Genomic DNA, 15,049 nt, shown 5'->3' with positions numbered 1-15,049 from the left:
TAATATATAAAAGATGTGTAAAAGGCTATACACATGTAAGGATTTATAATTTTGAGAGGAAATGGACTTTCTCATAATGAAGACAACATCAGAGAGTCAGAAAAAGATGATCTTTATATTGTAGGGGCCAATCAGTGTGACCCTATCTTTTCAATGGACTAACTAAATCAGCACTTTGATACCCTATAGGCAGTTTCAAAAAAATTTATTCTCTACCCACTGGGTTCACTTTAATACTTGACTGAAAAGAGTTTAATAGTTTGGTTGTTATTTTTTTGTATTACAAATTAGTCTTTTTAAAAAATACTAATTAAAAAGATGGTAGAAAACACACTTTGCATAATGTATTAATACAATGCTCCTAAAAGTTGGCCTCAATTTATTATCAAACCAACTCATTTTAGACTTCTTAATTTCTATTATTCCAAGTTTTACAGAAGGCTGAAATCCTAAAATGACCAAAAAAATCAAATTGCAAAATCTCATAAAACAAACTAAGAACACTGTAATATTTATATGCTGAAATTTTTTGCATTTTAGATTCTATACAAAGAATGCTCAGCCAATTGTGAAAGTAAAAACATGAGATATTAGTACATTTTTTTAAAACTTTGCTTTCTTCTGATGGCAAGCTATTTTTATGTCTGTCCTAAGAAAATTCAATATTAGAAATAGATAAAGTTAATCCTCTTGATTCCAGCATTCCAAAATACTCTCCATTAAGAATTAGATATGTCCACAATAACTCTAGCAATCAGTGAAATTCTGGAAAATATGTGTGACAGCAAAAACAGAAAGATTAACTATGTCTGTTTAATGACAAAAAGTGGTATGCATGTGTGTTCTTTAAAAAACAAAACCCAACAACAATCCCATTTGAAGGTACTGAGAACAATCGACAGCAAGTAGAAAGTGAAGGAGGGTAAAACTCTGTAAAGAAAAATGCTTAAAAACCAAGAGAGACTTTTAACCAGCTTTCCTCCTGAGGGTACTTTTCAGTTTACATGGCACACAGGAGAAAGAGCTCAAGCAGAAAACGGAAAACTCACTGAGCTGGGGAACCAAAGCCTGGAGTTTAGGGCTGGAAATTAAAGGTAAAAAAATCACAGAAAGGAGAAGCCCCAAAATCTGTATGCAAATTCTTATCAAACTTTTGTCTGTATGTTATGCATCTATCTCTCAATTTTCTCATTTCTGAAATGGAGACAAATTTTATTAACCTAGTGCAAGAATCATTTTAACTGAAAGGTTTTCAGTGTCTGCAAAATTAGAATTAAAATTGCAATTAGAAGGTTTCTATAAAGATCCATTCTGGTTTTTTTTTTTTGTTGGAGTATAGTTGCTTTACAATGTTGTGTTAGTTTCTGCTGTACAGCAAAGTGCATCAGATATATGCACATATAGCTACTCTTTTTTTAGATTTCTTTCCCATTTAGGTCACCACAGGTCATTAAGTAGAGTTCACTGTGCTATACAGTAGGTTCTCATTAGTTATGTATTTTATACATAGTGTGTGTATGTGTATGTGTGTGTATATTTATATATGTCAATCCCAATCTCCCAACTCACCCCCTTTCTCCTATCTTGGTAACCATAAACTTATTCTCTACATCTGTGACTCTTATTTCTGCTTTGCAAATAAGTTAATCTGTACCATTTTTCTAGATTTCACATGTAAGCAATATTCAGATCCATTATTAGTGAAGAATAAAGTCATATAGTAGATATCAAACACAGTGTAGCTATAAGTAACTTGAGATATTCCAAAGAAATGTTTAAAGTCAAGAATACATAAGATTAGTAGGTTATACAAATTCAGTGTTTTCTGGAGCCTTAGGAATTTGCTTTAATGGTTAAAAGGCATGTATCTCTCTAATCAGAAGAGTATCTGAAATTTTTCAAAATGATATATTAAAAGAAAACTTAACAGGCACACAGGTGAAGCCACCAGCAAACCAATGTATCAGAAAGTCACAATTACCAAAGATGTCTTAAGGCAACAACTCAAGAGAGCTGCTAAGTTCTTTTAATAATTTGATCGACATCAAATTATTAAAATAATTGTGGTTTTAATAAAGTATGGAATGTATGTTTTATCCCAACTCTGGAGAGGGCCTATACAGATCCAAACAGATCATAAGGGATCACATTACAGTGAAACAGGTTAAAATGAGTTGTTAAATAATTTGTTTACTTTGGAGAAAGAAAGATTTGAAAACTTACCCAGTGTAACAAAAAAACAAAAGAGGCTGTCGACAATAGTGTCCATAACAGTTTCCATTTCCGTGTCTGTGATATCTGGTCTGTTAATGGCTAAAACGACAAAGGTAAAAGAGAAAAAAGTTGGAATTTATCCCTTATTTTTACTAAACTCTTAAGATTATTACTAAGCACATATCAGTAGGCAGTTTTACAATCTTTACAATCTTCAAACAAGTAAAACCTTTTTTGTTTTAAATTTTAAGTGAACAAATATCCACTAAAAATTATAATACCTCAAAAAAAACCCTCAATATCGGTAGTAGTAATAAGTGGTATTGTATTTTTTTATTAGTATCTAATAGTATCTAATACTAATATCTAATACTAATAAGTATCTAACAAATATCTCATTAGTATCTAATAGTATCTAATTAGTATTCTAATAGTATCGTATTAGAGTACTAATAAGAAAAAAGAAAAAAGTACCACATATATTACACAAAATTTTTGCCAGAGCAAAGAGGAAAATAAATATTGTATTCCTTAATTTTATTCACAAATGTTAGATGACCTCAAGAAACTACAGATTTTATTATCTAATACTGCTAGAAAAGGCCAATGCAAATCAATTATGGCAAGATCAACATCACGTATATTTTCTTTGTCTTGTAACAAATTGTATGAATTTCTTTTCTGATGTACTACTGTACTTAAGTGGTTCTCAAACTTTAGTGAGTATAAGAATCACTCTAAGAATATGAGAGAAGAGAAAGAAGTTTCTTTGGAAGTTATTAAAGATTCTTAAGTCCTCACCTTCAGGGATTCAATTGAATAGATTTGGGATAATTCTAGGAAATCTGCAATTTTGACAAACACCTCAGGATTCCTGGGACTACACATTTTTTCTTTTTTTGTCCCATTTCTGTCTTGGAACTTTAACAGCCAACATTTCAAATGTTTTTAAAAGGATAGAATAACGGTCCCTAGCCAGGAGGGATGGAGAAGGAAACGGCAACCGACTCCAGTGTTCTTGCCTGGAGAATCCCAGGGACGGGAGAGCCTGGTGGGCTGACATCTATGGGGTCGCACAGAGTCGGACATGACTGAAGAGACTAAGGGGGGGAGGAATAAAGGGGGAAGAATAAAGAAAGAGATGGCAAGTCTACTCACTAGACAGACAACCAGAGACTTTGCTGTCCTTACTACTTTACTACGTCATGGTTTCCACATCTGAAAAACAGTTTGCCGTGGCTACACTTTATGAAACATCACTGTGAAGACTTTCCTTGACAGTCAAAGACCTTGCCTTATATATCTTCCCCACTCTCTGAGTTTGCAGGCCCAATGTCTGACAAGTAGATGCTCAGTAATTATTCGTCAAATGACTGACTGGACTAAAATATTATTTATATACTATTTTTAGGTTCCGAGCAACCTGAATGTGGAAACAAATATAAAATTTAGTATGACCTGTGATCAGCATGAGAGGAAACATTAATCCAATTGGACATATCAAAGCATTCAAAGAAAGTATGGTACATGCAGAGAACATAAAAATTAAAAAAGACTTTATAATTCAGATGAGGAAACATACTGCTATTGAGTACTGCAGGCTGCCATCCATTCAAATCAGATGACAGAAATGGCATAATGTGAATTATATAAATTCAAGGCACACTAACCCAGTGTAAACAAAAAAGCAAAAAAGGCTGGCAACTATAGTGGCCACAACAGTTTCTATTTCTGACACCTGGTCTGTTAATGGCTAAAACAACACAGGGAAAGGAGAAAAAAGTGACCAGGATTTTATCCCTTATTTTTACTAAACTCTTAAAATTAATCACTGGTTCAGGTAAAAATTGGTAGGAAACCTCCAGTCTTCAGGTCTTATACCCTAGTCCCACACCTCTGAAACAACTGACCTCAACAGTCAAAGCACTGTCCATCACTAAGTTCAACTCATTGTCAACAGCTACTTGGTTTGTCTGAGACATTAGCCTAAGTCTAACTGAGGTGGTAACACTGCATCCTTTGTTGAATAAATTCCTAATCCACAAAAAACAGGTGATACAGACTCAATCCATGGTATCAATATACTTGATTTATGTTAGGAACAATCTGTTTAAAATAACTACTTAAAGCACCTGTAATGTTTCAGAGGATTTGGCACAAAACTACATAATGATTAAGAAAGAGCACTAACTCTGAGTGATTGCCTGGGTGTAGTAACCTGGTTTTGCTATTTCCTTATTAAGCTTCTTCATATCTATGCCTCAGTTTTTTTCATCTAGAAAATAGAAATAATATTAATATACAACTTCATTAAGTTATTCTGAGGAGTACATGAGCTTATATTGTAGAGAGCGTAGAGAATGATCTATCACTACCATTATAATTATACTACTGAAATCTGAACAATTAACCATGTGATTATACTTTAAAATTAATAAATTTATACTTTAAATTCAGTAATACTTTCATACGTGATTTTTTAAGTTGACAGATATAAGAATACATTTATAAGCGTGAATGTTTAATGAATTTAGACTCACTATAAATTTAACTATTTTAAATAATTATTTAAATATTTGGGCAGATTTTGTTTGTTAGATTTATAAAGTTGCCTGGTCTGGTACCTGAAGAACTTAAAACTACTCATCCATAAAAAAAAAATCATGAAATTTTGCTATTTGCAGCAACACAGATGGACCTGGAGGGTACTATGCTAAATGAAATAAGTCAGACAGAAAGACAAATACTGCATGACATCACTGACATGTGAAATCTAAAAAACACAACAAACTAGTTATATAACAAAAAAGAAGCAGACTCACAGCTACAGATAGCAAACAAATGGTTACCAGCGGGGAGAGGGAAGGGGGGAACCTAGGGTTAGGGATTAATAGGTACAAATTATTATAAGTCAAGATAAAATAAGCTACGAGGATATACTATACAATACAGGGAATATAGCCAATATTTTATACAAACTATAAATGGAATATAATCTTTAAAAATTGTGAGGCATTATACACCTGTAACATATAATATTGTAAATCGACTATACATCAATTAAAAAATATTTAAAATTTAATATGCTGAATTTACAAGTGCAATTTAAAGTGTTTAAAGGAATGTAACAAATTAAATTTGCTGACTAAGTCTGTTAAATGAAACTAGAATTTAGTTGGTTCAACCTGAGCCAATTGATCAAAGAATTAAGAAAAGGTCCTTGTTTTCACAAAGCCATATTTGTAAATTTTGTAACAATATTTACAATTTTAGCTTAAAGGTTGAAGGGAAACTAGTTTTAAACTTAGCAACTTCAGTAGTTAATTAAGTTAAAGGTCAGTAAAACGTAAATAGATGTCTATAAATAACTACAGTACTGTCAAAAATCTCTTACATGGACAATTCAGCAAATATTTACACCCATTTGGAGATGTTGCTTAATTTCAACAAGAAGGTATGCTATGGAGCGAGGTAAAACCAAAAGATTCATGTTCTCTTCTCTTTGGAGTTTACCACCTGGTTCCCTGTTATACGACAGGATACAACTGGCATGTTGAGCAGAACAATTTTCTGTGTGAGTATGGCTGAAACACTGCAGAACACCTAGCATCGCAAGTCCCTGCTCACTAAATGCTAGTAGTAATTGTGACAATCAAAACTGTCCTTACACATTTCCAAATGCCACCATGGGAAGGACATACTCCCTGTGTTAGTACCCCTTAAACGCTAGTCATCCCCAAACATCTCAATCCTTAAGTACCAAATTAATGATTTCAATGAATTGGCTAATCACATCCTCTATATGCTGTAATTGTCCTTAAAATGTCTGACACAACTAATCAACAGGCACAAAGCAAGATGAGTAAGTTCTAGAGAGTTGCCATACAACACTGTACCAAAGTCAACAATACTGTATTGTATACTTAACAAATGTTAAGAAGGTAGATCTCACAGTAAGTGTTTTTACAAAGAAAAAAATCAACACACAATAAAATGTGGTATGGATGTTGTGTGTGTATGTGTGTGCATGTGTTAATTTTAATCTACATCCAAGAAATGGTCAGTTTATCAAAATTGGGAATACAAACTTCAGAGAGGATTAGATAGCATTTGATCAAATACCAGTACTCAATCCTACTACTGCATGAACAGGGCTTCCCTGGTGGCTCAGATGGTAAAGAATTTGCCTGTAATGCGGGCGACACCTGGATTCGATCCCTGGGTTGGGAAGATCCCCTGGAGGAGATCTTCCTCCTCCACGAGGAGGCAACTCACTCCAGAATTCTTGCCTAGAGAATTCCCATGGATAGAGGAGCCTGGCGGGCTTCAGTCCATGGGGTCGCAAAGAGTCAGACATGACTGAGCATCTATGCACAGCATAGCACAACAACCTCTACTTGAAAACGGTACTTATACATCATTCCATAATAGGACTTTAGTAGCTGCTGACTCTCTGTTGTCTGACCTTGACAATATAATCAACCTTTGCTGAGCACTTACAATAATGTCAGTAACTTTTCCAGGCATTTAACATACAAGAATGCATTTAACTCCCACAAAAACTCTGAGGTAGATAGTATTATTATTCCTGTTTTACAGACTTGGAAACTATTGCACAGAGAAGCAAAGTAAACTTGTTCTTTTTCAGAGATCAAAGTACTAAAAGATTAACTGAATCCTACTGCTAAAATACTATCTTACTTGCCATGAGTGAAATATTCATGCAATTTGCTGTGGGGTACCTAAAATGTCAGATAATTTGTGCTTCACTGAGCTTTACTAAACAGATTTAGTAAATGTTGTTTATATGTGACAGAATTCAGTCTGAGACTTGTTTTCTTTACGTGCTGTAAACAAAGCTGGTTTTGGAGTGCGCTAAACATGTTCACTGTTTTTTTCTTTTATAGTACACTGTTCATTTTGTTAACAATGAATTACAATATTCTTATTTTTACATACCACGATATGAAACAAGCTCCTTATTCTGATTACATAATACAAACATGTCATCTTCCAAAGTAATAAAATTGAGATACTGATCAAAAACCTAGAAACAAAAGAAAAGGTTTTCAAATCAATTTTATAGTATTGAATACACATTTAATTTGATTTAACCTACCAATGGTAAAATTTAAAAAATTTTAATTATATTCAATAACTAAAAATTATACCATTTGCAGATTGCCTAACTGGGCAAAAATGAGAAGTTAACATTAAAAAACAATTAAGAAAACAAGACTAGGCAATAAATTTTCAAGGACAGTAGCATTTTCAGAAAGTAGAATTTAATATATAAAACTTTTTAAAAAATTGTGGTGGGAATAGGAATAGATATCAATTTGAAGAGAAACAATTTTAACTTTTATATTCATTTTAATCACACTTTCCTAAGAAAGTCATAGTAACTGGTTTTACATTGTGATCTGTTTTTACAGAAGTACAAATCAGGAGAAAAACTAAGAAAACTATTTGAGATATGTTAAATATAGTTAAATAAAAGACTGTACCTATCATTTCATGTGACACTAACGATAAATTTTAGAACAGAAAGAATAATAAGACATAAGCCTCAAGAACTAATCAGAAGTAGTAGTGGACTAAGAATGAAAAATCTGTTAAAGAATGGGAATTAAAAGCATGGTTCTTTAGTCTTTTATTTGCCCTACATCATTTTGCAGAATTTTCAGCTATACCTTGTCCAAATTCAAGAAACAAAAGGGCAAAACAGGGCTACAACCAAAAAACAAAACAAAACCAAACCAGGGGTACAACCAAGAATATATAGATTTATTTACAATTGAGCTGAACATGACAAAAAATCACTATGATATAGAATTGCTGGCCTGTTGTGAATTCTTTCTTATAACATGCAATGCAGCCTCCTTGGATACTCTCTCCTAACTAAAAAAATATGTGAAGATAGTATGGTGACTCTAGTGTGGCTCAGTGGTAAAAAATCTGCCTGCCAATGCAGGAGACACAGGTTCATTCCCTGGGTCGGGAAGATCTCCTAGAAGAAAATGGTAACCCACTCCAGTATTCTTGCCTGGGAAATCCCGCAGACTGAGGAGCCTCACGGACAACAGTCCACGGCATTGCAAAGAGTTAGACATAACAGTGACTATACAACAGCAGCAACACAGTGATTATATATAAAACAGTGTCAAAACAGTCTGAGTATAACTTATGACAACACAACTGTCAAACTGTTTCTAAGCTGAGCTAAAAGGATTATACAAATCCCAGCCTAAAACAAAAAATGATTCAGCTTTTTGTCTTTCAAATTAATCAATCAATAAGTTCCTTTAGTTTGGTTTATTTTGCCTAGTCCAAGTTGAAGATAATTTACATTATCAAAACTCTTTTGAGAAGTATTTTGAGTCTATTTCTTAGGTTGCTCTGATCTTTTGAAATGAGACGCCTATGCTGATCTATAGGTTTCAGATTATTACTTAAATTTACATTAACAAAATGTCAGCCAACCAAAATCTTACCTTGGCTACTTGTGTTACTGCACTAGCCGCTAATGCCGCATTTGCAATATCTTCCAGTTTACTTCTTGAAATAGCAGAAATAAAATTTAAATAATATGATTCATAGAGTTGATTTCGAAGATCCTATGAATACAATGAATACTTCATTCTTACAGGATAGTATAAAGGATGATGACAAATTAAAAATCTTTTAGCTGCAATAAGAGCAAGGTTTCTGAGGATAATATACATGTTCAAAAGACAGGTTACACAAAGCATAGAAAAAAAGTATCCCAGGAAAACAAATTTATAAAGAGGTGCTGGTTACTTGGTTACCAGATATAACTGAAACATATTTTAATAATTAAAGTTATATTATCAATAAAATCCTATTCATTAAAATAATGCACAAAACTGCTTTCACATAGCGTACCTATGTTCTTCTTAAAGGGTTTGCCTGGTGGCTCAGATGGTAAAGAATCTGTCTGTAATGCAGGAGACCTGGGTTCAGGATCCCTGGGTTGGGAATATTCCTTGGAGAAGGGAATGGCTACCTACTCCAGGATTTCTGCCTTCTTACATAGTTTAAATGCTTATTATATGTGGCAGACACCACCTTCTACTGTTCTAGTCATGTGATGATTGTACACAGAAATGTTATCATTCTAATGATCAATTTTAGAAGTATTCCTTCGTGATCATCCAAAAATAGCATCATTTATAGTTATGTCAGTTCTGAAATCAAATTTACTTATCTTCTTAAACTCATATTTAAATATGTATATGGTTTCAAATCTAATATAGTGTCAATTTTAACAGGTACCACTGTTTTCCATAGTACTAAGGAAGAATTAATGCTGCCAATAAAATTCTAAAACACACCATCAATTTTAAGATACATATGATTTTTGAAAATGCTGAAATATGAAAAGCAAAGAGTCTGGTGCCTGTGTGTGGGAGGCAGCTGAGCAGAGCAGCATTTCAACGAAGACTGGAGATTGATTTAAAACTGAGAATTGAGAGAATGGATAAATAAGTAATTATACTGAGGATATTGGGAGCCATGTTTCTTACTGTCAGAGAAAGAAATGATCAATTTATAAAGGGAGAAAGGAAAAGCTAGAATGAATCCTGTACTTCTGAACTGAATTATGAAGGCTGTCTATTTATCTAGAGAGAAAAGTAGGAAGATATAAAGCATTAAATATAGATACACATATATTTTTTAGCTCTTTCCATTGATAGGGCCTAAGAACTGTGACATTCTAGCAGCAATGATGTCATCACACCAGTTTCTTTTTTTTTTTTTTTTTTTAAAGTTCTATCGGTTTATTGCTATCAACCCATCTCCCTCCACCCTCATGCATGTGTGCTCAGTCATGTAACCCCATGGACTGCAGCCTGCCAGCCTCCTCTCCGTCCATGGACTTTTTCAGGCAAGAATACTGGAGTGGGTTGCCATTTCCTTCTCCAGACAAACACCAATTTCTAAATAGCATTTTCCACAAAAAGCAACCAACAAATGGTTGATTCTTGGGCTGGGACAGAGAAGTATAAAATGAGACTGGTATATTTTATTATGTCAGAAAGTAAAGAAATGATCAAAGAATGATGGAGACATTTCAAAAGAAGCTGAATAACAAAGCAGCATACAAGATCAATACATAAAAGTCAACTGGGTATCTATACACTTGCAGTGAGCAATCCTAAAAATGAAATTAAGAAAGTAATTCCAGGACTTCCTGGTGGTCCAGTAGTTAAGAATCCACCTTGCAATGCAGAGGATGTGGGTTTGATCCCTGGCTGGGGAACTAAGATCCCACATGCTGCAGAGCAACTAAGCCTGAGTGCCACAATTACTGAAGCCTGAGTTCTCTGCAGCCCACATGCCACAACTAGAGAGTCTGTGCATCGCAACAAAAGACCCCCATGATGCAACGATCTTGCATGCCTCAACTAAGACCCGACACAGCCAAAGAAAGAAAATTCCATTTACAATAGTATTAAAAAATACAAAGGAATAAATTTAGCGAAAGAAGTGAACACATACATTCTGCACACTACTAAGCATTATTAAAAGATCTAAGTAAATGGAAAGATATCCATGCTCATGGATCAGAATATTTAATACTGTTAAGATGGCAATACTCTCCAAATGATCTACAGAGTTAGTGAGATCCCTATCAGAATCCAGGCTGGTTTCTTTATAGAAATTGACAAGCTAATCCTAAAATTACCATGAAAATTCAAAGGACCCAGAAAAGGCAAAACAATCTTGAAAACAAAGTTGGAAGACTTAACTTCCCAATTTCAAAACCTGTTACAAAGTCTGACTAAAGACAGTGTGGTACTGGCATAAGGACAGACACAGAGATCAATGAAAAAGAACCAAGAGTCCAGAAATAAATCAGTTTATTTAATTAATTTCTGACAAAGCTGCCAAGACTGTTCATTGGGGAAAGAATAATCTCTTCAAATATGAAGCTGGGAAAACTGGGAAATTACAGGCAAAAGAATGAAGTTGGACAACTATCTTACAGTATATATAAAAACTAACTCAAGAAGTATCAAAGACTTAAATATAAGAGTCAAAAAAATAAAAATCTTCAAACAGAGCCTCGGCAATTGTTTCTTAAATATGACACCATTGACAAACAACTTAAGAACAAATAAACTTAAAATTAAGTTTAAAGCCAAAGTAAAACTTTTTAATGCTCCACAGGACACTAAGAAAGTGAAAAGAAAACCCACAGGATGGGAGAAAATATCTGCAAATAATATACTTGATAAAGGTCTAGTATTCAAAATATATAAAGTACTTTAACAACTCAATAATAAAAAAATAACCCAATTAAAAACTGGATAAGGACCATGAATAGACACTTTTCTAAAGATATAAACTGCCAATAAACACATGTAAAGATGTTTAATATAAATCATCAGGGAAATGCAAATCAAAACCACAGTGAGATACCATTTTACACTCACTAGAATGACTATAATCAAATGTCAAATAATAAAAATTGATGGCAAGGGTCTGGAGAAAACTGGAACCCTCAAACACTGCTGGATGGAATAAAAAGTGATGCAACCCCCCTTGGAAAATACTCTGGCAATTCCTCAAAAGGTTAACTGTGGTGTTATCATTTGATGCAGCAGTTCCATTCCTAGGTGTTCACAGACACAGGAGAAATAAAAACAGAAACTTGTACACAAATGTTTACAGAAGCATTACTTATAACAGCCACAAGGTGGAAGCAACCCAGATGATAAATGGTTAAAATCCGGTATATCCAAATGACTGAATATTATTCAGCAATAAAAAGGAAAGAGGTACTGATACAACTACAGTATAGATGAATCTTGAAAACATTACACCAAGAGGAAGAAGCCAGATACAACAAACAATATACATGATTCTATTCATAATATGTAGAATGGACAAATGTACAGAAACAAACAGTACCTTAGGGTTGGGGGTTCAGAGCTGGGGATGTAATAGCTAAGGTGATGAAAATGTTCAATAATAGATTATTCCCCTTAGTAATTTCCCATCCATAGAGCCCCTCACCCTGCCCATCGGCTATCAATCCCCAATTGTCTTGGCTGTATTTGGAGTTGAACTCAGTTCTGCACTAATGCCAGAGGCTCAAATAAAATCTGTCTTGCTGTTTTTTTTAAAACAGGGTTAATTGTATGGTATGTGAATTATATTTCAATAAAGCTGTTTAAAAACAAGAAAAAAGGAAAGGACTGATAAACTGTACTTCTTCAAAAATTGGCATAACCGGAGTTTATGCAGGGTAAAAGAAAGCTGGGCATTACTAGCTATATAGGACACAAAATATGTGACCTTCACAAACAAACAGAAACTTGATTCAACAGTCAAAAGGTAAAGAGCTTGTGACTTATTGCAGACACTATTAGGTACCTATCTAGTATCTATTTCCCCTTCTCCCTTGCTAAAAGAAAAAAGATTTTATTTGGGGGTGACAATCAGATCAGATCAGTCGCTCAGTCGTGTCCGAGTCTTTGCGACCCCATGAATCACAGCACGCCAGGCCTCCCTGTCCATCACCAACTCCCGGAGTTCACCCAGACTCACATCCATCGAGTCAGTGATGCCATCCAGCCAGCTCATCCTCTGTCGTCCCCTTCTCCTCCTGCCCCTAATCCCTCCCAGCATCAGAGTCTTTTCCAATGAGTCAACTCTTCGCATGAGGTGGCCAAAGTACTGGAGTTTCAGCTTTAGCATCATTCCTTCCAAAGAAATCCCAGGGCTGATCTCCTTCAGAATGGACTGGTTGGATCTCCTTGCAGTCCAAGGGACTCTCAAGAGTCTTCTCCAACACCACAGTTCAAAAGCATCAATTCTTCGGCGCTCAGCCTTCCTCACAGTCCAACGCTCACATCCATACATGACCACAGGAAAAACCATAGCCTTGACTAGACGAACCTTTGTTGGCAAAGGAATGTCTCTGCTTTTGAATATGCTATCTAGGTTGGTCATAACTTTCCTTCCAAGGAGTAAGTGTCTTTTAATTTCATGGTTGCAGTCACCATCTGCAGTGATTTTGGAGCCCAGAAAAATAAAGTCTGACACTGTTTCCACTGTTTCCCCATCTATTTCCCATGAAGTGGTAGGACCGGATGCCATGATCTTCGTTTTCTGAATGTTGAGCTTTAAGCCAACTTCTTCACTCTCCACTTTCACTTTCATCAAGAGGCTTTTGAGTTCCTCTTCACTTTCTGCCATAAGGGTGGTGTCATCTGCATATCTGAGGTTATTGATATTTCTCTGGGCAATCTTGATTCCAGTTTGTGTTTCTTCCAGTCCAGCGTTTCTCATGATGTATATAAGTTAAATAAACAGGGTGACAATATACAGCCTTGACGAACTCCTTTTCCTATTTGGAACCAGTCTGTTGTTCCATGTCCAGTTCTAACTGTTGCTTCCTGACCTGCATACAAATTTCTCAAGAGGCAGATCAGGTGGTCTGGTATTCCCATCTCTTTCAGAATTTTCCACAGTTTACTGTGATCCACACAGTCAAAGGCTTTGGCAGAGTCAATAAAGCAGAAATAGATGTTTTTCTGGAACTCTCTTGCTTTTTCCATGATCCAGCGGATGTTGGCAAGTTGATCTCTGGTTCCTCTGCCTTTTCTAAAACCAGCTTGAACATCAGGAAGTTCACAGTTCACACATTGCTGAAGCCTGGCTTGCAGAATTTTGAGCATTACTTTACTAGCGTGTGAGATGAGTGCAATTGTACGGTAGTTTGAGCATTCTTTGGCATTGCCTTTCTTTGGGATTGGAATGAAAACTGACCTTTCCAGTCCTGTGGCCACTGCTGAGTTTTCCAAATTTACTAGCATATTGAGTGCAGCACTTTAACAGCATCATCTTTTAGGATTTGGAATAGCTCAACTGGATAGTTGAACTGGGGGTAACAATACACTAATCTAAAGCTTAACTTTTGTGACCTCCCCTGATGTTAATTCTATGCAATGAGACATAAACCGAAGTCTTCTGGGAGTTTCTGGGAAAGCTTAGTTTTCTTGATTAAAATCAACAGTCAGGGCTATCATAGTCCATTTCTCCCTCCTTCTTGCCTATATCCCATAGATGTCATATCTAAAATTGCAGCTACCACCTTGTATATGTGAAGCGACAACCAAGACAATGGAAAATGACAAACTAAAGACGGTAGGTCAAAAAGATACCAGAGGCCTGAACCTTTGTCTAACAGAGCTGCCGTACCAACTTGGACCTCCTATTCTTAGAATTACATTCCTATTCTTAAACTAAAGCTAATATAGTTAGGTATTCTGTTTTTTAAGGCAAGAGTTATTCTCAATAAATATAATGCTTAATCAGTCAAAAATTTTTAAATCTTTCAGTCTACAGAATATTCAAAGATAATCTCAGAAATCAAAGTGAGAAATTGGGTAAGGAAATTTCTGATTTTTCACAATGGACATCTAAAAAATTTTTTTGGAAAAAAAAAAAAAAAGTTTCCACCTTCAAGAATCAAGAAAATAAGAACTCATATTACCTGACATATTCTGTCAATATTTTCTTCAGTTGGCATTACGAAGTACACTGCAGGAACATCTGGAATAGGATCTCGATCAGAGTGCAAAAGCCTATAAGACATAAAGAATATAAAATTTACTTTTTTCTTAGTCACTTATCTAAAAAGATAGTTAAAAACACTACTTCTCAAACTAGAAGTTTACCAGTTCAAGGACAGTGACCCGTACTCTAAAAGCTCTTACTGCAATTAATCATTTAACCCAGCTTTCTTCTCGTATCAATGTTAATATTATTTATTAGTAAGATCCTAATCTCAGTTTTAATT

At 34.8% G+C, this 15,049-nt stretch overlaps 1 protein-coding gene across 1 annotated transcript in view; it reads right to left on the bottom strand.

Annotated features, from left to right (window-relative positions):
- SCFD1 (sec1 family domain containing 1) overlaps positions 1–15,049 on the bottom strand; it is a 110,298-nt gene that overhangs the window by 82,381 nt on the left and 12,868 nt on the right. The window contains 4 exon segments of the mRNA XM_027520639.1: positions 2,224–2,313; positions 7,174–7,261; positions 8,709–8,831; positions 14,744–14,834. Of these exon segments, the coding sequence (XP_027376440.1) occupies positions 2,224–2,313; positions 7,174–7,261; positions 8,709–8,831; positions 14,744–14,834 (392 nt within the window).

This window comes from Bos indicus x Bos taurus, chromosome 21 (assembly GCF_003369695.1).
Source record: "Bos indicus x Bos taurus breed Angus x Brahman F1 hybrid chromosome 21, Bos_hybrid_MaternalHap_v2.0, whole genome shotgun sequence".
Classification (NCBI taxonomy): Eukaryota; Metazoa; Chordata; class Mammalia; order Artiodactyla; family Bovidae; genus Bos; species Bos indicus x Bos taurus.
The sequence above is the reverse complement of the archived record's forward strand: the minus strand, read 5'-3'. Positions and strand labels throughout refer to the sequence as shown.